This window comes from Papilio xuthus, unplaced genomic scaffold (assembly GCF_000836235.2).
Source record: "Papilio xuthus unplaced genomic scaffold, Pxut_1.1 DF828258.1, whole genome shotgun sequence".
Lineage (NCBI taxonomy): Eukaryota > Metazoa > Arthropoda > Insecta > Lepidoptera > Papilionidae > Papilio > Papilio xuthus.
In genome coordinates, this window is record NW_013530391.1 from 3,076,538 (window position 1) to 3,104,400 (window position 27,863).

At 32.5% G+C, this 27,863-nt stretch overlaps 1 protein-coding gene across 3 annotated transcripts; it reads left to right on the top strand.

Moving 5' to 3' along the window:
* The first annotated feature begins 712 nt into the window (after positions 1 to 712).
* Positions 713 to 27,657, top strand: LOC106113467 (DNA-binding protein D-ETS-4). 3 transcript variants are annotated; one of them, XM_013306259.1, is made up of 6 exons: positions 713 to 950; positions 16,901 to 17,696; positions 18,757 to 18,911; positions 20,633 to 20,777; positions 24,510 to 24,677; positions 26,425 to 27,657. In XM_013306259.1, exons 1-6 carry the CDS (start codon positions 912 to 914, stop codon positions 26,613 to 26,615), a joined length of 1,494 nt encoding a protein of 497 aa, XP_013161713.1. In that variant the 5' UTR covers positions 713 to 911; the 3' UTR covers positions 26,616 to 27,657. The 3 variants fall into 3 exon arrangements, with proteins under 3 accessions (XP_013161713.1, XP_013161712.1, XP_013161714.1); XM_013306258.1 differs by lacking the exon at positions 713 to 950 and adding an exon at positions 11,462 to 11,594; XM_013306260.1 differs by lacking the exon at positions 713 to 950 and adding an exon at positions 14,019 to 14,236.
* The last annotated feature ends 206 nt before the right edge of the window (positions 27,658 to 27,863 follow it).

A 27,863-nucleotide genomic window follows, 5' to 3' on the forward strand; every position in this document is an offset into this window, starting at 1 on the left:
GTTTTTTGAAAGTCCGATGAGACGCGCTCACTTGTCCTTACCCTTCTAACTGGCCGATGCTTCGGGATGTCTTTATGCAGTAGCATGGCAGCAAATGTATATCCTCATCCTATAATTAAAGATTTATTACATGGTTATTCTAAATTCATTTTATGAGATTTATATAACTTTAAGCTAACTTGACTGTTTTTATTCGTTTATGTAATAGTTGCAAAAAAATCGTATCGTAATTTTTTGTATTATTATATATTACTGGCATTAGTGAATACGAATGTGCCCATAGTTATAAATTTTACAAATCTAAATATTTTGAAGACGACAATGATATAAAATCCTACAAAAAAATTAATGAAATATTTAATGTAGGTTAGTAAAAAACTACGAAAGCGTAAAGTTGTATTTTATTTAGGTATGTAACTTATGATCTTCATAAAAAACGACAAAAAATTACGTTGAGTAGGAAAATAAAAAAAGTAAAATAAAATGCACATAAAAAGTAAGTTAGGGCTAGGGAAACTGTTGGAACGTTTTTGTTACGGTTTGCAAAGACAAGTAGCGTTTCATCGGAAAATGGTGGAAAAAATCTGCGCTCGACCACTGCGCTACGACGAAGTAGAGCAAAGTAGGTCGGCGCTGTCGGGCCACTTCGGCCATGTTCGGATTGTCGCCGACGCCCGCCGGCCTGCGCCCGCGCTCATAGCTTCAACACATCGCTACCGCACCAGTCGCGTCCAACGGGGGTATAGATAAAACCCCTTTCAATTTATAAACAAATATCACGGGATGCAATATATCCTTATAAACAAACGGCCCGCGGAAATGGACATATCTGTTGACACGAATACTTCTTATTGAAAGTTAAGTTTTGACTGAAGTGACTTGTTGAACTGTTGTACGAAATACGAGAAAAAATGTTGTGGGAGTCCGGACTTATCGAAGAATCGGAGACGGTGAGATTTTTATTCTTTTATTTTTTTATTTTAGATTAATAATTAATATCAGAATTTCAATAATGCAGCCAGTACCAACACTTAGACATGTATGTGTGTGTACGTCGCGCGTGTGTGAGTAAACTTTCTAGTTTTCGCTTGGAGCTGCCAGTATTTGCATAAAACGTGAAGAGTTTTTCATAATATAAACCACATGGGGGCATTTAAAGAGAATCTTAGATAGTAAATATTCAGAACGCATCTTCTGAGCTGTGACAATGTTGGTAATGGCTTTATTTAATGTAAATGAATGTGGATTTTGACATGAGACAATCGCGCGAGCGCGAGCCGCTACGGGCGCTAAATACTAAATCGTTTCGCATCACTATTTTTGGAGCTGGAGAATTGATTACTTTTATAAACTGATATGTTCTCTATGTAATGTATGTATGTACCTGTCTAAACAATGATACAGTATGTACCAAAATTTATTGTTTGAATGAAATCTTGTTCAATGAAATTCAAATCTGTAAATATTTCGCATCCACTCCGCGCGTCTGATCTCTTTCAATAAACATTGATGGGAGTTATTTTTTTACCGACAGCTTTATTATTTTGTTTCAAGCGGAAAATAGATACAACGTAACAAATGCTTCCTACAAATATTTTAGTTTTCAAATTTAATGTAAAAGGAAAATATGTTGCGCAAAAATGCAAATCTTAGATTAAAAAATGATTATGCATTTATAAAACCAAGATAAAAAATAATACGAAGCAAATTAATTCGATATAATCTTTAGAAAAGTATTATTAAATAATCTTTCAACTAAGTAAATTAATCTCTTTCCATATTATGTTATTAATAACTATGAACTGGTAATCGTTTTAAATTCATTGCTACAAATACAGATAACTTATCTGTAACGAAAGAGATAGCTACATCATATAATGTATCTAAAAGAAAGAGACATAAGATAATGTAGAGAGGAGATTGTTTATCGATATTTGTTAAAAACAAATTCGATAACTGCTGACGTAATTCCTTATTATATCACTACGATGTAAAGTGTTGTAATGACATGGTATAGCTACCTTTGTTGTAATCTTTATGGTAAAAATTTATGATTTTACATATCTTTGAAGAATTAAATTAATAAGCGTATAAATACATTTACATGTAGATCTGGAAGGTATCTTTTAAGATTTTGAGTTATTAAACCAAAGCACATCACTAGCAATGTTAAAGATCATAACGTTAAACTTTACTTACACTTGTATTGCGACGTATTGTGGTCTCTTTTCATTCAAAGTAAATGAGAGAGACGAAAATATGTCGCAATAGAAATGTGTCAAAAATTATCTACACATGCCTGAAAAAAACTATAGTTCAATCATTGCAATAGTTCGATTAAAAGTAACGGATAAATAAGATATTTACAATGCAATATTAATTGCCCATAATTTGTTACCATTAATATTACTATCCTTGTTAGATCGGTAGGGGTAGAAAGAGATGGATGGTGTGATAGTTGACAAGATTAAGAAAGGGAGTGACGAATGAAATGACTCATGTCAGACTTTTCTGGAAGACGTAAACCTGCCCGCACATAACGGGATAACAATGGAGTTGATGATTAAAATGTATGGTTATTTAATTTATTTCAATTAATATTTAACTTAACCGTTAATTTATAATCTGTGGAAATATAGCGTTTAAAGATTACCACAGATCATCGAAGAATGCGTGTTAGTGCACTATTATAAAGAAGCAACTCGTCTAATTGGCGATTTCTCTTCTAATTATTTGCGCATTAAATCTCTGTGGGCAAATACACTGTGCAAAGAAAGTATGTATAACTCATACACAATTTATTAGGAGATAATGCTACTCGGGCACTATAACATGATACGAAGAACATTTATGCATATGAAGAAGTTCAGTTGTAATGTCAAAACGATGAACATTTCAATGTTGGTCGCTTGTTGCTTGACCAAATGATTGGAAGCGAATGGGTCAAGCAACATTTAGTATTTGCGATTTTGAAAAGTATTCCACGCGCTTGTCATGTTATTTTCCACTCATAGTAAATACACTTATCAAACTCTTGTTTATGAGTTTGGTTTTCAAATGACACAAGTAATGTTTAATAAGTCTTGTTCTTATTGATTCAATCCTAAAATTACGTTCTACTAATTTTATTTCATCAAAATATAAAAGATAATTTTTAAATACGTGTTAAAAACTAATAATAAACCAATGACGTGTTATATCATTAATTTTATTTAATAGTTCCATTTATTCCGATACAAATTACATTTTATTGCCTGTTATCAATGATAATGTCAAAAGTTGCATTATAAAGCATCTTATACATTCTAGACCCACACCTGGCCACTAATCCAGTTGCCAACTACTGTCGGACCAATCACAGACTATTAGGTATCGTTATAAAACCTGTTATTCGAACATTTTGGTAGATTTCCTTGATTAATTCGTATACATGTTGGAATACTAACTTCGTTTTTCAAATATTATAAAGCAATAATTAACAGTTGGTTTCTGAGACCAAAATATCTATTTTGATTCCGGAAACTATAGAATTTGATAAAATAGAGATAACAATATATTTTATACGGGGTGTTTGTCTCAGAAGCCCACTGTTAGCCACTGAATGATAGGAAAAGGATATTTTAATTCTAATTCGCAATAAGTTTATGGGGTTTACTTTGTTCTATTAATAATGTTTATATCAAGTAAGTTATTTGGTTTGCCTTACATAAAATTAGAATTTATTACGAAAGATGTATCAATAGGCTACAAAGAAAAAGGTTCTAAACAAAGGTTCAAAAAGCTATCGTCCATAAATGTATTCTATACATTAAGAGTAGTAAACTTCGTGTAATGCGCATAAATAATTTCAAACTAAAAACTCGGAAGCTAATGAAGGTCGATCTTAAGATAATAATAGAAAAAAGTTACATTTTTAAACTGAGCTTACAAAATAAACTTTACTGAATTTATAATAAGGTATTGTTTTTCATATCAAGATATCCAAGAACACACAACACTTTATTGTAAACTTTATTCGTTACAAATGGCTCAAGTTTTTACTTAACCTTACCATATAAAATACGCATATATAGCAATACAATGTATGAACAAGATCGTTGATTTTAATTTTATCGTATAACAATTATAATTTTTCAAGTTTTTATATTGGCATCCCTGATCGTTATGTTTGTTATATTTGCAGTCAATAGAGTTTTAATACATTGACAAGTTTTATAATTATTTGTTGAAAATGAGTACTGGCAACTTGAAGAGATAAGACACTAAAAATAAAACAGTAAACAACATTTACGTCTATAAATACGAATAATATGTAACTTAAATATCATTATTTTTATTAATATACAAAAATTTAAGTTTTCTATTTCAAATTCAATGAAGTACAAAATATCTAACCTATTGTATACTTAATATAAAGAAAAAAGATTTATTTGTGTATTTGTTTGCATTGAGGCTCCGAAAGTACTGAACCGATTTGGAAAATTCTTTCACTGTTGCTAAGCAACACTATCCCCGGGTGACATAGAATATATTTATTATTAGATTCTCTTTTAATTTCGAACGACGTTGCTGGCAACTGCCAATATTTTGTACTCTGGTAACTTAATCTTCCTTTTGTAGTCTTTTGTTTTTATGGTACATACTTATTAATGCATTTGAGTAGACGAGACAAAAAAACGAAGAGGTTATGTGAAATTTGACAGCTACTGAAAAAGTCTGTCATGTTTATAGACGTCACTTTGCTAAAAGCGGATAACGTATTGGTAAATATACCTTGCTTTTAACTGTAGCTAGAGTCAAAGTTATTTGTGTTCTTATTTTTAAACTTTGTCGCGAAAAGCGCGCTTTCGATTCCAAGTTAAATGTCATATTGATTAGTGAGGGGATATAAGCGTTGACATTTTAATAAGGCTGGTGTTTCGCCGATACACCGACACACTGTCGGATTTTCTTCCTAACATTATTTACAAGGATAAAATATATATACTCACCATAACAAAGTGTACATACGAGATTTCTCTGTGTGTACATCTGTATTGTTGACTATTATATACCTTTGAAATAAACATAAAGTTGACGATAAAATTGTCTCCGTCAATATTTAACATTTCCTCGGCCATGTCTACATGTTGTTGTCGTGCTTCAAATATTCTTCACCGTATAGGGTAGGTTCATAACAGTTTACACGATAATTGACGTGTACTGCGCACATCAGAATGCCCTCGCTGCCCCACTCAGTACCATTCTCGCCGCGTTTCCTCGCGTGTAATGTCACCATTCTACTTTGAAACGTCGTTTTTTTTCTTTAAAATTTAATTTTATTTATTCTCGTGTTTAAAATATACACTAAGGGATTTCCTTAAACGACTCTGCCTCCTGGTTAGATGGACTGCTTTTTCTGCGAGAAATGTATGTTGATTCTACTGCCGCTGCCGCGATTTCCATACATTCTTTTAGTGGAAATGATGTTTAAATAATTACTTATACTCGTCTTGATTACTAAAGATTTGTTTCTTTTGATATATTACGTGATGTCTCGGTATGTTTTTTCACTAAAAATCTATTTCTAGATGATCATTAGTACTAGACTCCTCCTTGAAGCCAGCTTGCAAGTACGGGCTTGGTAATAAAATAGTTTAAGAATGTTTATTTTGACACGCCCGTTTTGCCTCCAGCCAAATTCCTGAGCTGTTATTATACTGTCTAGACTTGAAACATTATGTTTTTTTCTCCAAAACATAAAAGCGCGTGGAACAGGTTTCACATTAGGTAGTTAGGTCTTGACATTTACGTTCTTGACCTATTCGATATAAGTTCTAGAATTATATTTAGGACTATTTTTAGCTTCTAAAAGTGGTTACCAGGTTACATGTCTGTAATCTAATGCAGTCTTTATTATTTTTTTGTAGAAAAAAGCCTTGGCTGCTAAGATGATTATACATCTGAGAGAAATTCAGTTATATCGCCCGCTGATTCATCAGCGTAGATTTTAAAAAAATTCCTTCAAGTCAAATTCGGTCCAGCCGTTCCAGAGATTGCTTGGAATAAACGCATCTTTTCAGACATAAAGACAGACGAAATTTAAAATTATTAGGTTTTTCGTCATCAGCCACGCCAATACATGAAGTGAATGAAATATTTCTTTTTCGATAATACGTACAGACATTTCAATTTTATTAATATTTATTGATATGTCAAAAAGACTGTATGTTGTTTCAAAGGCTTTGGAATGTAAACTATTCACTTTGTTCTGAACATTTTAGGGAAATCGATTAAACAAGTTTATAATGTGTATCAAATATTTGTCGATGGACACTTTCGACAAAATAAATTTCGTAATAGTATTCTGTGAGCGTGCGGTGAGAATAAGTCGATTATTCGCGTTCCGAATTTCACTTGGTGCATGTGGGTCGAGGACGAAGCTCGTCTCGTTATGTGATTCAGAGCTCGTGTGGCCCACTAGACATGTGGTCACCGCTACCGTACCGTAGCTTCTGATATGGTGTGAGATCAGTTTTGACCACAATAGTGTTGCAATTTTTGTGGGAGAAATTTTAATAATATTTATTTTTGAATTATCTTGAATTAATAAGAAAGGTTATTTCTTACTTGATGTCGAATTTTAGAAAGTTTTTTTTGATATGGAGTTGTCAACTTTAGTTAACGCCATCTATTGTCCAGTTTTAGCTATTTTATTTTATTCTATATGTTCAGTTATTCCAGTCAATATAATTTTTCTAATGAGTAAAGATGTTAATAAATCAATTTTAAATAGTTATTACTTTTTGGATGACGAATTGACAAAATTAAACATTCATTTGTAGATACATTTAAAAGTAAAAACTATTAGCGGAATCACTTATATAAGTTGCGACGTATTTAAAGCTGACACATTTCTGTGTCATTTAATGTAAATAAGGTTGACCGACTCCACCCCTGCATAGGTCAAGTCAGATAAAATGTTATATTTAATGTGTTTTCTTTGAAGTATAGAATACGAATTCACGAATAAAAAATACCACTCGAAAACAATCTGCGGCTATTAATTGAACAAAAATAAGAATAATACAAGATTAAATACACTATTTATATGCAATTCCAGTGCAATTATTAACAACTAGTTATCGCCCGCGACTTCGTCCGTCCGGAATAAAAAAAACTTAATAAGTAGGCTACGCGTTCTTCAAGACTATGTTCTACATGTTTGCCAAATCAAAATCCGTTGAGCCGTCCTGGAGATACCTTCAAACAAACATCCATCCAAACATTAGCATTTATAATATTAGTAAGAAGTGTTATAAAAGTGAAGTAATGTAAAATGAAATGCCGCCATTGCCACATACAATCCAACATAATTATCACAGGCTGAGTCAGAATATTTCGCAACTCGGACTGGCCGAAACTCTTCAATAGAACGGTTCTTAAGAATTTTCCTGTTAGGGACAGACCAATTTCATAATGGCATGAATCAGCGACAAATATTGCTACTGCTATTGAAGTTATTTTTAAAAACTTGTAGCGCCATCTATATTTATTGTGTGACATTATACGAAACTTTTTAGCTTAATTAATTTCTTTTAAGCATTTTCTAATTTTTCAAACACTAAATTGAACTGTCTAACTTTAATGAAATACTCGGTGAGATAGAAAGCTTCATTTGCTTTATATATTGCATTCAATTGAATAACAAATTAATTACTTAAGTTAAAGTAAAACAGGTAAGAGAAAACCTATGAAAGTATAGTTAGTTTAGAATAAGTAGCGATTTAATTCTGATATGATAGATACTGTATGAAAGAGTAGTACCATGCCGACCCTTCGTCGGGAAAAAGGCGAGAAGATATGTGTGTAAATGAGGTTAAGTTGAATCTATAATATTATTTATCATTTACCTGTTCCTGTCGCAAACATAACATAAAAAATATTCTACTAACGCGACCTCGAACTCTACATATTAATGCTGACTACTTTTTATAAATTTTTATGCAATTATAAAATGTAAGACAAGTTTGTTGAACTAATAAAATATAAAATAAGTAATTCTTGTAACAATCTACTTCAGTAGGTAACCACAGATTATCTTATATATAAAATTCTCGTGTCACAATTTTCGTTCCCATACTCCTTCGAAACGGCTTGACCGATTCTGATGAAATTTTGTGAACATATTGAGTAGGTCTGAGAATCGGCCAACATCTATTTTTAATCCCGCGTGGACGGAGTCGCGGGCGATAGCTAGTATTATAATAAATATTCCTTTAAATTCTTATATTCTTTTAGTCTTGAGTTAAATTTTGTAGTTTATTCTATAGACGTTTTTAGATATTTCAGGAATATTTTTTAAGAAACGCTATTTAGTACTATTTGACATCGTCATATATTTATGTAACAAGTATGTGCTAATTAGGAACAAAAATGGGGTTTTACCGGAGTTACTAAGAGATTCTAACGAAATCAAATAAAACAGACATATCTTACTAATATTATAAATGCGAATGCTTGTATGGATGGATTTTTGTTAAAAGTTATCTCCAGGTTGCATGGATCTCGCTGAAATTTGTCATAGATGTATAGCATTGTATAGAAGAACATATAAGCCTAATAGGATATTTTAATTCTGCGCGACCGGAGTCGCGAGCTACGACTAAAAACTTATAAATCGCAACTTTTACATCTTTTGATAATTTCTTATACATTTTGAAACTTGCAATTAACTGATACATAAAATTTTTGTGTCACAATTTTCGTTCCCATATTGAGCCTATTGAGTAGGTCTGAGAATCGGCCAACATCTATTTTTAATCCCGCGCGGACGGAGTCGCGGGCGACAGGTAGTAAGCAATAAAAAAAATTACTCGTATCAAAATTACAACAACAAGGGAACAGCCTAGAAATAATCTAGTAATATAGATAAGTAAAATATAAATAATGTAGATATTAGTTACGAATTATTCATTTTAGTGTAAACAATTTTGATAAATATGTGAATGAGTATTTAAGTAATATGCGTAGTTTTTTCTACAAATATTTTACATGAGCTTTTAACATGTATGATATTATGACGATATTTATTCCTTCTACCACCTGTTCCTTTAAAAACTGTTTCTGTACCTTACAAATTAAATTTTAAAGCTATCTGTTTAATTTTTAGCAATTTTATAAAGCGCTATTATATCTATTCTATTTGTATATATATCTATACAGTCGTGTCATTGTCTATATGAACTCCTAAATTGACTTATTTTATAATTTGGGCTTTATTTTTAATTATTACAATTTTATTTGGCAATTTACGTTACGTTTTCTTACTTTTATAATGCCGTCTAGCAATACCAAAACATCAGTACCAACAACACAACAAGGATTTAATTTAATATATACAATAAACTTGAAAGGTTTTCAAATATCCGTCCTTCGTTTCTAATTAATAAAGTTATTTAGGTCATAGATATAATCTATGCGTAAAGGGAAAACCAGAATCCGCGTAATAATTCGTATATATTAATTACTATATGATATATTGCAATGTTGGTACAAAGGCAACCGTAATACTTGTATTACAGGTCTCAGGCCCACAGATTATGTACACGCAGACCAATCGCTCTGGTGAAAGGGAAACAAGCATTTGCGTCATTGTATTACCAATATTACGGCCTTGTCGCTCCTAAATGTCATTCATTTTGAATAAATTAAGTTTATTCATTGTTTTGTTTTATGTATTGTACTGTGATATAATTAGAATGGTCAAGATTAAATAACATAGAGTACTTGTTTTATTGTTTACTAACTGGCAGCCGACTTGGACTTCATTTGAAAGCCATTAAGTTTTATGAAAAATAATGCGAAGTAAATCTTCAAACTTGCTATTTGATATAAAAGTTTTATTTTCATATGTTTAATTAATAATCAACTTTATAATTAAAGTTGATTTTGATTAAGATTTTTAGATTATTAATTACTAAAGAAGCAAACATTATTAAGTTTAATGTTATTCGGTTTTCCCAAATCATTAGTAGAAATATTTGTAAAAGTGATAAATTAATGTCTATAAGTTTTTACACTCAGAAGATATTATAAAAATATGTAAATAAATGACATAATGGATGAGTATCGGAGGAGGCATCATAAATCGAATAGAATCGGCCCCGTCGCCAATCGGTCACTATTTTTTCTTACAAAAATAATTTCACGACACGTAGTACTCGTATTTACTTCTACAAATGAATTTAAACTCTATTTCGTAGATGAAAGAATCCATTTTCTAATGATATTTTATTTTTATACAACTGTTATAATTCAAAGCTTTGTTACTTTAGCTATGGCAACTGATGAATTTAGAATTACTGTAACTTTATTAGGCACGGACAATTTTTTTTTACGGATTAAAAATAATGAAAATTTCCCTTGAATATTAAGATAAGGATAAATTAAATGCGATGAAATCTAATCTGGTCTTTTTTGCACTCAATTTAATTTAAATAAATACGTCGTGTTTCTTTTATTATCACCTTTAAGTGATATGCTACAAGTAATTGGTTTATATCTAAACAGCCAACTTCTTTGTTCGGTATTTTATCTTTACTTTAATCATAATATATCACTTTCATTCGAATTTCCTTGCCCACAAGAATGATAAAAGTATAATTTCTTGTTTTTTTTTCATTCAATTTCAACAAAGTGTACGCTTTCCTGTTCAAAATATTTAAGTGAAGCCATATAAAACTAAAATGATAAAAAAAAAACATTTTAAACAAGTTATATATAAATAAAAAAATTATAGCGATCAAAATACAGATTATCATGTGTGCAGGGAAATTTCACCTTTATGTTTATGTGCGACGGCCTAAAATAGCGTACGCTAATGGACACAGGTTTGCGTGCATGTGTGCACACGATCCGCCATCTTGTTTGACAGCGCTCGAGCGGGAAACCCAAAGGCCTTGGCGACCGGTTTCCATCTCGCGACTCTACTTGGCGCCAAAGTGTTGTTAAAAGTTTTATCAAGTAAACTTGATAAAATATAAATAATTGCATCGAAATAATTGTAAATTGACCTTAGACCTCGACATTTTTCATTAAGTTAGATGCCATTTTTCTTTTTTATTTGGAATATTCAGAGAAAATATTCAATAGAAATTGAATTCGTCTTCATTTAATATCAACATTAAAGAATAATTTTTAATCATTTATTTTTTATTTTTAACTAAGTGACAATTTATTTTATGCCTTTATTTTACTGTTTGTTAGGTTAACTTCAAACGAGTGTATTATTGTAATACATTCGATTTTTATTTGACCTTAAATATTAACATAATGCATTTATTTCATTTATAATCTTATCGATAACTCATGAACTTTGGTCGCAAAGATTACTTTGGTAGTGATAAGCGGTTGCTTCATTGTGATAAAAGTATAAGATTTACAAAAAAAGGTGACATTAACGCGTTATTAATTACGAGTGATACATGAAAAACGTTAATTGTATTATAGTTTTAGTTGACAGTTAATTATACACTATTCTTATTATTTAAATAGTAATGTGGTTGCATTGTGAAGGATATTATCAAAGGAGTTACGAACAAAATTACTTGCAGGTAAGCTCTAAAATATCTTACTAATATTATAAATGCGAATGTTTGGATAAATGGATTAATGTTTGTTAAAAGATATCTCCAGAACGTTTCCATGGATTTCGCTAAAATTTGGCATAGATGTAGAACAAAGCCTGGAAGAACACGTAGGCTACTAATTAAGTTTTTTTTTAATCCTGCACGCACGGAGTCACGGTCGACATTTAGTGAATGATATGCGTATGTTTAATCTGTTTAGTTCAATACAAAAGTAAAATGCTGTCGGACTTACTACCATACTTTTTAAGTCACGATAGTCTTAATAAGCGGTTTTAATTAAAACTATTTCTGCTGTCATTCTGTTCGTTTATTTTCATAAACAAACCTTCATAGTCTTAAAAGTAACTCGAGTCTCTATTTATTACGTACTGGCCGTTGAAAAATAAACAGAGTGCTAGAAATAGCGTGTTATTAAAAACCCCAAGGTCTAATTATTTTTTGTGTACTATGACAGTAGTGCGAGGGCGTTATGAATGGATATCTTGGATCTAGTATGTACAATGTTAGTCAGTTGGCATTCCCGCTTACATAAGTGCAGTCAGACAAACGCAATACCTACTTATTATTCTTTACGCGCATTAATGTTATGGAATGAAAATGTATATGAATTTCCATTGTAATGCCTATTTGTATACAATAGAACGATTTATTAGTTTTAAGAAGTAATATTAAAGTTAAAACATTTTTAATATACATAAGTTCGATTTGTCGATAACATATTTAATTCGTGTTAAGCAATTGAATATAGTTAAAGTTAAATTAGTTTTATTTTATTTTCTTTTCAATATTTTACTTTCAATACCATTTTATATCATTAGCTATTTGTAGGCGACTTATAAAGCGCCAAGCTCTTTTTAATACTTACGCATAAGTTTCTCTTAATCCTATACAAATATTTAGGATGGCTGGTATTAACTTGGTATAATCTGTCAGATTTATACTTAAAAATTATAAAAATAATACTTAATTACTTTCATGATAAAATATGAATTATAATTTATATTATTTTAAATACGTAAAGTTATAAGTTGGAAGGAAGGTATCTAATCATTACGGATTCAAAATAAGCTGATTTAACTCGTCGATGTCTAAAGTATGGGACAATCGCGTCGCCTACAGTGATTGGGCGTTTGTGACGATTGCAGTGCATTTGTTATGGTTTGACAATTTCGTTTTGCATTCGTTACGGTAACTGACACTAGGGATTTCTAAATTGAGTCATAGCGTAATTTAAACTTTGTTAAATATGCGAATCATTCGGTTTTCTCATTCATTTGTTTCCTTGAAAGTTGTCGAATACTTTTTATAGTCCCATTTATTTCCTTACTTCCTGAATTTCAAGAAAGATCACTTAAAATGTATACTACTTTATAACTACTAGGAAAGTAAATTAGTCTCTTATCTTTGACAGAGAAGTTTAAATTGAATATCTATTCTTAAGTATTCAAGTAAGCAATAACTGTGTAAAGAAATTGATTCTTCAATAGACGTAACATAATCTGTTAATAAAACATGTTTAGTTATTGAATGTTACGCACTTAGATATTTCTAAGAACAGATGTTTAAGTGCACAGTGGTCATCGAAGTTGAATGAGAATCGCTATGAATATTAAAGTAACTTTCGTCTCTATATATTTGTGTTTAAGTTGAATTTGCTATGTAGATTTAAACAATCATTTGTCATATCTTGTTGCCGACTGTATGTATAAACAATTATATCACGAACCAAAGTTTTTTCCCACGTGCCAACTTCGCTAATGTATTCGTTGGCTTGTGTGTGTTACGTGTATACATGTAGAGTCATTGTGTTACTCTTATACGTAAGTTCATAATTAGACCATGAATGAAGTGAGGAAGTTAAACTTGTTTCAACAACGTCACTGTTAAATCGACAAATTGTTATTGATTTCAGGGAGAGTAATTTCCTTACGTAAATAACACAAGAAAAAATAAGCACTAGTGTTTCCTTACTTTCTTACATTTTTGAAAATCATATGCTTTATTGATGTATTGATTAATGGCGCATGGATATTAGGAAATGCTGATAATAAATACTACTTCTAATGTTTGCTTTAAAATACTAAATTATAAGAAATTAATGTAAAGAATATATTATTATCATAGATAAGCGGCAACCGAAACAATTAATAAATGAATATCAAGGTAACAAATGAATAAATATCAAGGGCAATGTTTAAAAATAAGCTCCATGTTCATAATAAAGGTATGTTGCCATTATGGAAATTAATTAATTTCTATTTACTCAGACGTCAAGTGAATATAATCGATCGGTGTGACGTATGCCGTAGCAGAGTGTAGATGCAGGCTCTATTAAGATTTGATTTTAGTCTCGTAGCGCGTACTTCCCGAAGTGACGCAGGCGTTCATTGAGTCAAAGTCTCGGGCCGCGGCCGGCGAGCTCAGTGGCATTGTGATCTACTCACGGCGCACACGCGCTAACATGGACCAAAAAACGTAACCCTCGCGTAATAAAACAGACGAAAAATTTCAATATTTTCCCGCGCCGGCGCAAACATAACCTCAATAGAACATGGACGCGATGTCAAAGGTGCATCAACCCCGGCCCAGCTGACGTTGGCGAGCGTGTGAGTGCGGATTTATATTTGTATTGTGACATTCGAAATGGATACAGTTCGGACGCCGCATGTGAGTTTTAAGTTGAGGTTATCTAACCAATGTTGAAGGGACTAACATACGTTTGAACGAAGTTTCGGAGATTGTTTCTATCAAACATGTATTACATAGTCTTATTTATATATGTATTATATAAAACACTGAAAACGTTTTTATAGCTCACTGATGTTGTACTAAGTGCCATAAAGAGAGTAAGAAGGATACACTTTACAAATAAGTATATTAAAACACCCTACATATCTGTAAACAATTAAGGACTTTATTAATATTGCAGTAGAGTTTATTTCAGCTTGCATTGTAGAATGGAAGACATAAATTACTTTGAGGTACGGTGTACTCAGACTAATGGGCAATTTAAGTTAATCTGCTTGTGACATCTAGCTTATAACGAGACTCGTGTGGTTATTGTTGAATTATGTAAAAAGTTCGCCTACAACCCTGTCCGTCTGTCTGTCATGTCACTGACTCTACGTATTATAACATAAAGTTTGTTAAAACAAACAAAATGATTACTTACATTTTTAAGACAAATATTCGGAAGTAGTAATAATAGTACTTATTCCTAGTTCCATCTAGAAGCATCTCACTAAACAACTTAAAAAAAATTCAATATTTTTTATGTCCGCGATTCAATTTTATGTTCAATCGTTTCGAGTTGACAAAAAACACGCTATTAATGGTCATTTGAGGGTACCGTAAAGACGCTTTGCCTGAAAAAGTTCCAGCAAAGACGCAATACATTGATCTCTTGTTTCGTGCGAGCGGGCGCTAAGGCAGTCTGTACACGTTAAAAAACCCAAGGTCTTGTTTAAATTGTAACAGCGACATGGACCGGTCACGCGGTGCATGCTTCGATTTATTATGGCTTATTTGGAAATAAAATATTGACGTCAATTAAATGAAATCCCTATTGTTATCTATAAATAAAAGATATGACTCACGCTTCTTAGATATTTTATATGCCCGTGAGCGTGATATTAGCGTTTGATTACGGATTTTTATTTTGCATGGTCGTGTAAGGCTAAATCGTTTCTTGAGTTGATATTTTGTTATGATCCTTATAGTGTGTAAGACACCTTATTTTTCAGTAATGAGCATTCACTAAAGTGTTAAATAAGTCATAATAATATCTTACTTCTTACTAATATTATAAATGCGAATGTTTGTATGGATGGATAGAAAGATGTTTGTTCGAAGGTATCTCTAGAAAGACTGAAGGGATATCTATGAAATTCGGCATACATGTAGAACATAGTTTCAAAAAACATGTAGGCTACTAATTAAGTTTTGTTTAATTCCAAGCAGACGGAGACGCGGGTGAGACCTAGTATATGTATATTGTATCAATAGACGAAGCAACATGATACAAAATGTTGTCCACGACCTTACAAGTATTGTTGGAAACTAATACTCACTGATATAAATTTCCGAATAAGACGATATAACAAATAAAAGAACCTATTCTTGTTGAATCTGATAATTCAGCAATTCTAATAATAATAATTAAGTACATTGGGTGTTGTCAAAAATTGACACCTCTGAATTACAATTACAACATAATGACATCATATCTTAATGCTGTAAATTGACAGGTGCAAACAATTCGTATAGTATTGGAACAACACGAAATATTTTATACACATTTCCGCATACTTCGAATAACTGAGCATATCTGAGCAGATTTATTCATTTATTCAAACGCACGCAGCTTCTATATCTCGGCCTGTCAAATAGCAACGGCTCCTTAAATGTTATTACCTAACTAGATTGAAGCGCAGACAGGATACTGTCCGTATAAAATAATAAAATTCTGACTATAATAGGATACGATTGAATGTAAATAAAATGTTATTTGACAGTCGTGACCTTGTGTTTTAATTCGTGCGTACAGGTTCAATCCTTTGCAGTCAATTTGCTCAAATGTAATGACTTCTTGAATATCTTACGCTTATTCTTCACTGCTATTTGATGCGACATTCCCAATGCGATAGTTCTCAGGAATTTTCTTGTAATAATATGATTGCAAGTAATTACATAGAGATGTTACGTGGGAACTGAACACATTGTTTTAAATGCAAAAAATGTTTCAGCACACAAGAACACTTTTGTTCACACTTGATTATATCAATGGACCGGTCCAACTTGATCTTGTTAGATTTTCGTCATAGAAAATGCATTGTTTATCATTCAGTGTAACAGATGTGCTGCAATGGGACTCGCGTTGTTTAGAGTACGTGTGTATTATTAGAAATAAATTATTAAAAGATTTAATATTTTAATTTACATACTTCTACATGTGCCAGAAGTATTAAGCGGCATAAAATTAGAATTATAGTCGAAGTCATTAGTCACGACTAAAATTAGACATCTATGGCGTTTAGATAAATAAACAAGCCATGAAACTGAAGAGAATGTTATGTTTGAGACATCTGGCTACACGTCAAACGGTTCGGTGTGACGTCAGTTCGCGTAGAATTCATGTCTTGTATCTATAATCCTCCTAAAATCTGTCTATTGTATAATTGTGACGTCGGTAGCTTCAAGTGAATCGATCGCGGGATTATGCGTCATTGATTGTCGATCATCGACTTATGGGTTTTATTGATTGTTCGCAGATGCCACAGACGGTCCCTCGGTCCGGGTGCAGCCCGCCCTCGGCCTCACCGGGCGAGAGGACAGTGCCCGCTTCGCCGGCAGACCTACATCACCTCCTGCGCGTGCTGGGCGCCGCCTCGCCGCCGGAGCCCATGTTGCACTCCCCTCCCAACCCTCACACGAAGCCCCCGCCTCCGTATCCTGAGGATAACAGCGGCTTCCTGGAGAGGCTTTACGACTTTGAAGGTTATCCCACTCCGTCGCCTTCGTCCGACGAAGGATCGATTCCCACAGTGGCGCTGCAACCGCCCTCCCCCTATAATTCCTTCCAATACTCTCCTCCAGTTTACGTCAAGGAGGAGCCGAACAGACTTCCCGTCCCTGAATTCGCTTCCCCTTACCCCCTTTCTCCTTCGGGATCTTGCGTCTCATACAGCAGTTATCATCAGTACTCATCGCCGGCCTCACATCACGAGGAATACATAGATATCGAGGAATTACTAAAAGAGAATCAGATATTGCAAGAAAGTGTCCAACAGACGACGTATATTACGCCTAAACTAGAACTCGAAGAGCCCAGAGATCACATTCTCCTGCGATCGGCTCTAGAAGATACGACATTCCAGAAGCGACTGAACCTCAGACCTATACCGTTCGAGCTGAACAGTGTGAAGATGGAGGAGAGTAGCGGTGGTGCGGGTGGGACGGGGGATGACACGCTGGTGGCGCCTGACATAGACCGCGTGCTATCCATGGCCATCGAGCAATCCAAGCGTGACGTTGATAACACGTGTACCGTGCTCGGCATCTCACCCGGTGAGTCACATCATGCATATTCTCTTACTTTTAGTCATCATTTTACGTTGTAAAAATACTATATACTCACGTTGGAAATATGTTAGCTGTCATATCGTGAATAAACTATGTGACGTAAAGTAACTATTGCGATTCAATAGTATAACCTCTATACTATCAATGGGGCAATTACTGCTCACGTCATTCACGTAGCAGGAAAAAATATTATAACTCTAATAATCTATCATCTTTAACCAAAAGTCTACATGTCAATAGATGTCATACCACTTGCCGTGGGTTTCTGAGACCAAAATTCCCGTTTAAAAGGTAGTTAGGTGGAATGTTTGAGCGACCGTTTTAACTATAAAAAGATATCGGTGTCATATGAAAATATTATGAATATGTTGATAACATGATATGCTATTATGTAACATAATCTCACGGTCATTAAATGTTACTATTTGAATGTAAACTGAATGAATTCACATTATCTACCGTTCTTCTTCACTTCATATTATCGTCGTATCGAGAAGGCAATTACTAACGTAACTCTATTTGCAAATATATTAAACAATCAAGTATTTCCAAGTACTAAACACAGCAATTCCTTATGTACTTACATAACTATTTTATATGTATTTCTCAGAATATGAGTGGTTGCGTAAGTCAAATCTAAATTTATAGATGATCGACGTTGATTACTTATTAATATTTCACACCTCATCTATTTATATTTTTACGTTGTATTTTTGTACACGACTGTACAATGTACAGAAACATATAATTTTCTCTGCTCTGACATCATTATTGCTCATTTATTATTATAAGCTTATTGTGATCTTTATAATATTTCCACAGCAGACCGATACAATTTGTAGATAAATGGTGTAGCGTGGTTCGTCTATATGTTGTTTTCATACTTAGTCATGTTATATTAGTGAATTTCTTTTGTCATATTTTTTTTTTAAATTTATAATAACTGTATATTTCAAATTTAAAATCAAATATCGCACACGTTTTTTAATTGTAATTAATTGAAAGATGACTACACATAAACTTACACCCTGTATATCTCTTGTAGACCCGCTGCAATGGAGCGCAGAGGACGTGCAGTCGTGGGTGATGTTCACATTACAACACTTCCGCCTAGCTCCCGTGCCTGCGGAATACTTCGCGATGGACGGAGTCGCCCTCGTTGCACTTACGGAGGAAGAGTTCAATCGCAGAGCGCCACAAGTATGTACATATATAAAATAAATTACCTTTATAAAGCACACATAAACCGTTGTTACAGAGTACACATAATCATGAGCATCGTAGGCTCAGGGGTTAAGCCCCCGACTTCTTATCTGCAGGTTCTGTGTTTGAATCCCACCCAGTACCAATGATTTTAGATTTACATATGTACATTTATCCGACGTTCTTGTGGTGAAAGAAAACATCGTCATCCAATTTGCACATGTATTTTAATTTCATCTGGTTTAATATACTTACTTAAAATACTTTGGTTAAAAACAATTAAATGAGCGTCATCAGAGACGAGGAATGTATTGTTCTAATCGAATGACCCCGGGGCCTATTGAGGGCACACAATATCAAAGTGCAGCTTGTCACCCGCGCTACTGATAACTCGACGCAAATATTGTATGTAGTACAGTCAAAATGAAAAGAGAAATCAGTTACAATGTAACGAATAATTATTATATTTCATATCAATAGGCAGCAAAGGTCAATGACATTGCGATATGTATGAAAAATACTAAAACAAAACACGTGACCCAGAATACAAAAGTAAATAAAGGAGACACAAGCATACGTTTTTACGATATAGTAAATGAATATTAACAATTTAATTTTAGTAAATAAATTAAGTTTGAGCAGTTATCATAAAGTGTTTCGCATGTGAGTTTCCACTGACAAACACTCGTGTAAAACATATTGTGATAGATGTAGTAGCAATACAATACAATATGACTAATATATATGTTTTTGGCAGTGGAAATTCACTGTTACACAATTCCCGCGACATGTTGCAACACAAAACATAAAAACAAAAAAGTATCGTAAATAACAATGAACGTTGAATAACAAGAGAATAAGTAAACAATGAAGAAGTAAAAGTTATGTTAGCATGAAAAACAAACAATGAAATATTTACTAAGTTATTAGTTACTTAATCACACTTAATTGTTTTCAATTTAAGTTATTGCTTATTTATGTTTTTCAGGACTTACTAAACCACTAAATTAAGAAAAATATCAGGAAACATTTCATCACATAAAAGCTTAGGACTAGATCGTTAAGTTACGTAGTTTAAGTACGGGTAGCGTAACGAAGTTGATACTCAAGGAAATCCGTTAAGGAAAACAGGGTGTTATGAAATACATTGGATAACTTATTACAGGGCTGTACACTACATAGCTTTACACGGATACATTACAAAAGAATTTCGTAAAAAGAACATTTAATTTTTTTTATAGTATTATCTACTCATGTTTAATAAATGGAAGGACTGTTTAATTTAATTGCAATTCAATTAAATTAGTCCCTAGTTTAGTTATGGGATGTTTCTTTTTTCTGAGATTATTGTTATTGTGATTCAATCGAATGCGCATGTCCATTGTCATCACGCGCCATCGCCTCGACTTTCACCCGCCGATGAAAGTCCACGGCCGCAAGCTCGCACTTGTTTGCATACAAATCGAACTATCTATACATTTTCAAACAATACATTACAAACCAGATAAAATATCTCATTAGGATTTGTAGCTTTTATCAACATCGAGTGGTTTCGAAATCGTTATTAGAATCCTTGATTACATACAAAAGTAAAATAAATATAATACATCTTTGCACTAAACATTGAGCTGAAAACATTCTATAATTATCTTCTAACAATTTTATCTTCTCAAAAAATGATAGAGGTATCGCAATTAAGTACTATATTTTTATATTAGGCTGGGAGCACACTGTACGCACAACTGGAAATATGGAAAGCGGCGAGACACGAGACTTGGAGACCCGCGCCCTGGTCTGAACAAGAGCAGACATCGCCGAAGCCTGCCCCACCCGGTCTGCCGTCAGCTGACGACATGAGTGATGGTAAGAAATGATTTTTAATATCAAGCGATTGAGTTGGCACGACAGGCCAAAGAGTTCGCTTGTTCTCAATGTGCCAAAACAAATTACGATTCTAGAACGATTTTGTCTACTCCTTTGCAATCTTTTCCCAATACGTAATTTTTTTTTATATTTTAAACCTAAATTAACAGTTAATCTGTATTTGTTTCTATAAAATAATAGAAAAAATGTTCTGGTTTTTTAAATATTTAATAATTCAATATCTACCATAAAGGTTACATATTTTTTATTATCATAATATATACAAGAATTTGTCTATTATGTGCTTCATTGTAGATAACTAATTGGATGATTTTATGATAAAACACTATATAAATTAGTGTATTAGGATTAAGGACAACAAAGTATTTTATCATTTATATCAAACGTTATATTTACAAGAGATAATGTATCGTAAAATTTCTATATGATTAGATTTAGTGTCTAGTTTTATACAAATATTATTTAGTTAACTGCGTAAATAGTAACGCGTCATAGTTATTCATAATCTTATATATAAAATTCTCGTGTCACAATTTTCGTTCCCATACACCTCAGAAACGGCTTGACCGATTCTCATGAAATTTTGTGAGCATATTAAGTAGGTTTGAGAATCGGCTACTATCTATTTTTTAATCCCGCGCAGACGGAGTCGCGGGCGACAGCTAGTAGTAAATAAAATATGAGACAATTTTCTAACATGCCAGTATTTTTTAGTGATTCATAAAGTTTTATTTTGTTTTTAAATGGTATCGATTTCATTAATTATTGGTCGATCGGCATTTTTATAAGTTGAAAATTTTATTATACAACTCTGAGACACTGTTAAATCAATGTAATTTATTAGATCGATCGAATCGAACGTGTATTGAGTTGTGCTATGTATTGGGAATTAAGAAGATCATTAACTCCTAATTGGACTTAAAGAACAGTAATAAATTCAGCTCTATATCTTTGTAACTTTAAAAATACTTTTAAAAGATCATTATCTTACTGTTAATTATAAAATTAAAAAGTATATAATTAATGTGATATTTTAAAAAAGAATAATTAACAATCAATTCAATCAATATCTAAAATACTTCTTTTTATTTCTAAGTTATAGATTCTATCACATCCAATATAAATTATGTGCCTTATTACTAAGATAGTAAAAAGTAGTCGTCCAACGGTCTGCGTTGAGCGATGTAGCACATAGATGCACCAGCCTCATGCATTTTGTGATCCACCGTTAGCCGCGGACCCACATACGACCACGTTAGAGACAAACAACCTAATGATGAATGTCCGACGGTAGGTACCAGTTATCTTTGTACTTTACGAGGGAATTGAAAATAAAGACGCAAAATTTATACATTAGATCGTTTAATGTTTTACTAGTTGACGCCCGCGATTTCGTCTCCGCGGTATTAAACTTAATTAGTAACCTATGTTATTCCAGTATTCTACATCAATGACAAATTTCAGCGAGATCCATGCAGCCACTCTGAACATATCTCTTAACAAACGTCCATTCATCTATACATCCAAACATTCGTATTTATAATGTTAGTAAGATATTATCCTTAAGACTTTAGAAGAAATTAGAAATGCAAGAAAAATAGATGAATATTCAATTACCTTTCAAAGAAGGTCAGAATGAACTAGGATATTATTAACATGATTGTAATTTTCGTTCTTTTTTTGTACGAAGTTCTACGATAAAGGATTATTTGTAAATAGAATGCATCCCAGTCATGTCGAATCGAGATTGCGAGGTTTATAAAAAGAGTGTTGGATAGTAGCACAGGAAACAGCTATCGGCAATTATCGGAGCTGTCGGCATTCCGCGGCAGTTGCGTACACGGAGAGATTTATACTGACGTTCAGTCGGAGGATAACGAGATAGAACTAAACAAGAAAGATTCTTGATAAAATGCAGCTAGCGTATATAATAAATTATCGCGATGGAAAGTTTCATGTGCTGATCGTGAAAATAACAAATGTAGATTGTTAAAAATAACGCGAGATTTATCTTCGTATTATCTTAATGAGATTAAATATTAGATTGACAGTGGTAATTCATTTTATGAGCATTATTGAGGCATTTGTTTGGTGGAAAACAAAAGATAGTCTGACCGTTTTGTAATCAAATAGAGTTTTAGAGACGAAGTCGCGAGCAAAGGCTAGTATAATATTAACATATATTACAATTGTAGAATGATTGCGAAATTTATGGTCTAATGTTCACTGTTCATAGTAAATGCCACGCCCCGTTATTCAATCCATCAAGCCATATCCATAGAAGTACTATCGGCCCATTCACCATCTTAGCTTGAACCTAATGTAAGTGAAGTCCAGTTTTTGCGCTATTTCCCGGTGACATAGAAAATGTGGACTGGTATCAGGCAAGGTCACTATGTGTTGATCAACATATATCGATACCTTGCTCTTTGAAAAAAGTTATCCGTACATCCATACGCATTGTTGAATGTACTAGAATTTATCATCAACTTATGTTAGTTTTACTTTTCTTTTTATTATTTTATTGACAATATTAGCGTATAAATTTATAAAATATGATGCAAATTAAGTACAGTTATTAAGTTATTAATAGAGCGAAATAAATGAAATCATTAGTAAAATTAAACGCTTACTTTTAAGGCGCTCCTTATATTTTTACAATTTTAAAATAACTTTAATATTATTTAGTATTTTTAAAAGTAACTTAGATATATGTCATTACTATATTATGGAGGTATAAAAATAAATAGAAATAAATCTGCTAATTTTATATTATTTTATTTATTTTTCATTTAACCTTTGTGGTGGTAAAATAACTGTACGAAACGAAACGTTCGTTGCCACATTAAAGCTTCTCTAAATAGAACTCGGGGTAATAAAGCGAAGAGTTGCGTTTACTGTATGTTTTACTGTCTTTCAGTGGGTTTACACTAAAGATTTTAAACAAATAGATATATACTCACAATTCTCATATATATTTTAATGTAAAGCCAAAACTTGTAGACATTTTGTTTATTTTTAATTTAGGATTATTTTTTTAAATATTTTTTTGGAAATTTACTAATATTTCTTTTACCATTCCAACTAAGCTCTAGGCTTCTGCTAGGATATGGTTTACGGCAATAGTCGAATGTCGGCATTCGAACCTCAGACCTCGTGATCGGAAATCCATACCCTTAACTATTAGGCTATTGACGCTTTTGTAATTTTGTGGACTGAATATTATATACCTATCTGAATATCGGTACCCACGATACAGGCATTGCCTAGTGTGGGCATCACTAAATTATCCAAATTAACCATAAATGGTAACTTAGGTCTAATTTAATTTCTTAGTTATGTGCAATTTTATTATGTTAGTTATTGTTTCTTGGTTTAATCTGTATTACCTATAATAAAAACTTTTCTTTCTTTCTTTCTTTGCTTTTAACATTGGTTTTCCAGTTTATCTTGATTAGAGATAGACGTCGCTCTTCCTTCAAGGAGGAGTCCTTTTATAAAGGATTTAAATTAGGACTGTTGTAACTCAATTTCGTTATTTTTTAAACATAACGAAATTGACATTTGCGAATCAAACTGTCGTTTACATATACATACAACATGTAAAATAATAAAAACATATTGTACATTTTGATTGATAAACAGAAAAGTATACATACAGTTGATAATGTGTTAATTGTTATGCTAACATTATGATTATTTTTATCACAGACGAGGACTCGGAATCTGTGAGCGCGAGCGCAGCGGGTGCGGGGTCGGGGGTGAGCGCGGGGGGCAAGGCAAAGTCGGGCAGCACGCATATACACCTATGGCAGTTCCTCAAGGAGTTGTTGGCTTCTCCACAAGTGCACGGATCCGCGATACGATGGTTGGATCGAAGTAAGTTGAGATTTTGACTTTATTCATTTAAGAGAAGAAATTTAAAAAATGTTTTATGTCAAATTTTGTCTAAGATTAATATTTGTAGGAAAGAAATAAAAACACAATAAACCTGAGTGCGTTTGACCTCTACTTGACACTATGAAAACGGTTAATCCTAAAGCCTTTTAATTAAATTGATAACAAGAATGTAGTTGTAATAATAATAATGTAATTAATTTATAACAAGAATATGATTTTTTTAGTAAAATAATAAATGAAGAATCCATTGAAATTAGATAAATCAACTATTTATCAACTTTACAATATTTATTAAATTAAACTGCTTTACCTATAAACTTGTACTAACTACAACTTATGTATATTTCTAGATAATTCTTTAAACGTATCGTATGACATAATTTAAACAGAATATATCCAATAATAGCCGTAGAATTATTTATATCTATTTAATAGTCCACGACAACTTCACGTCGCATCCAAATGAGCACATCAACAGTTTGTTTTAGCATTTTATCTAACTTGGCAACAAAACGGCACGGACGTGAAGTAATTATAAAAATCAACATCAAATAAGTGACATATTCTATTAATTGGGATAATTGTCGTGTTTATTTCCAATTCGTTAGGAATCTTAATTTATATTTTAGATGTAATAAATGTTTGCTCAACCAACCAACCCGCACTTAGCCAGCGTGGTTGACTATGGCCTAGTCACCTTTGGGTAGGCTCCGAGCCTCTCAGTGGGGAAGAATAGTGAGCTGATGATGATAAAATGTTTGCTATGTTTGATAATTGCCCAGAATTGCAAAAAAAAACGTTGTTATATTTTTTTTTGCTTGATTTTCACTATTGTAGCGATAACAATTAAGCGTTTAATGTAATAGAAATCTCATTAAATATTTCTACTTGTTACATATTTCAACAAATATCCAATAAGATTTATAATAATGTATGTAGTTGTAAAACAAGTCGTAAATTAACGTAATTATGAATGCAATGAATTATAAGTACATAGTTAATTTTTCATTGAATATGTGCATTCAGTTATGGTTAATATATTATATGTAGTATACAATCGATTGTTAGTGGGAATTTCATAACGACATTCTAGTACCAAGGTGAGCAAGCCATTTACTCGACATCTGTTAGGTACAAAGCGGTGTGGTGGCGCTGCAAAGGTTAACTCAACTTCGTGACTCGCCCATACCAATGGTACGACGTTACGATTTATAGGTTATTTTGTTAAATCACCATTTAACTATAAACGTTTTTGCTCCCTTCGTAAGTTGATCGCGTTTTAATTTTTTAAATGCTCCGATAATTTGAACTGAAATTCGTTCCGTTAAAATTTCCGAATAGATTTCTAAGAAAATCTATATCGCCGTTCAGACTATCGTATTAAGAATCGTACGACCGTAACGAATCCTTAACGCTCGCGAAGGTCATTTATTTTTGTACTTTTCGATTTGTATTTCAAAGATGTCGAAATAGTCGACGATGGACTTAATCTTTATTCTGTTCGTACGCTACAATACAAGAAATCCCGTAACTCTAAATTCGTATTTTGTCGAAAAACTTCGCATTTATTTAAGACTTACAAAGTAATATAAAATCTCAAAACATATGCAAATTTCTAACAAATCTACCAATGTAGCTACACCACGTTACTGCTCTACCAAAAGTTATCGTCTTATTTGCATCGCGCTTCTATTAAACGATGTTTAATGTATGTCTCGTTGTTCAGGTAACGGGGTCTTTAAAATTGAAGATTCAGTCCGTGTCGCGAGGCTGTGGGGCAAGCGAAAGAACAGGCCGGCGATGAACTACGATAAACTGTCGAGAAGCATACGACAGTATTACAAGAAAGGCATCATGAAAAAAACTGAGAGGAGTCAAAGGCTCGTCTATCAATTCTGTCATCCGTACTGCCTGTAACGATTTGAGGTGTACTTTAGTTTTAAGTTTAATTGTAAATATTTATTGTAAATAAGCGAATGCGAGAGCCGCGGTAATGCGGACAGTACGAGGGCTGGTTGCGATTTGCGAAGTTAACGCAAAACGTGGCTAAGCTTTAGAGTTTGTCGATCGCCCGCTCGGAGCCTAGTAAGGGCGAGTACGCCTGGGGACATCCGTGCGGAGTGATTGTTGCCCCTCCATACAATTCGAGAAAGGTAATTTTCTCTAGAATTCTATTGGATGGGGTAATTCGATTGTGTTAGTTTAAGTTCTTTTTACCGGCGACTAGGTGACAACTGTCGATTTTAATCGATTGTAAGTTTAATTACAATAACGGTTGTCTATCGAAAGCTGGTAATGGTTATCCCATATATCTATGATATATTTCTAGTACGTTCTATGAACATTTAGCTATGTATAGTTGTAAGTACTTTAAAACGATATTATTTTGAATAATTCAAATGACTCGTTTGTTAGTATTTACTATAGATTTTATTTTAATTGTTAATTTATTTAATGTAGATTTATCATCTTCGTATATTTGAATGTATTGTCAACGTAACGTTGACGTACTGATGTGTGAAAGATAACTGAATGAACTGTGATTTATGATTAATTTCTCTGTTTATTGATATTATTAGCTATTAAGAGTGATATTGTTCACAAACAAGGGACACTTGCAATGTAGGTGTAATTTTGATGTAAGTATTATCGGTCAATATTTCTCAAATTGGCTGTTAAATTTTGTGCCAAATAGACATTGAAATTAAAATCAAATTTATTAGGGACAAAATTTTGCTAAGAGTATTAAAAGACCGATGTGTTTATGTAAAAATTATTGTAAATTATTATTTTATATTTAAAAATGTGGTGTTGGGTTTATTGGGATTTATATTAAGTTAATTTAAGTTTCGACGCAGTTAGCGTTTGTAGCAATAAAAATAATTATTGGACCAAACTAATGTAGACTATATCAATGTATGTAACACCATAATGATATTAAATGGCCATTTAAAGCATATTTCATTGTTTCTTTTCAAATACAACAAGACACTAAGGCAAAGTAATTACTGCCACATAAGAAAATTCCCAAAAAAAGGAAAAAATCGATAATTTTTCCTCAATTGCAATAAAATTCATCATGAACTTTTGGTAAGTGACTGTGGCAATAACCTTGAATTATGAAATTTATATGATCGTACTAGATACTTTTTAATTCTTCGAAAA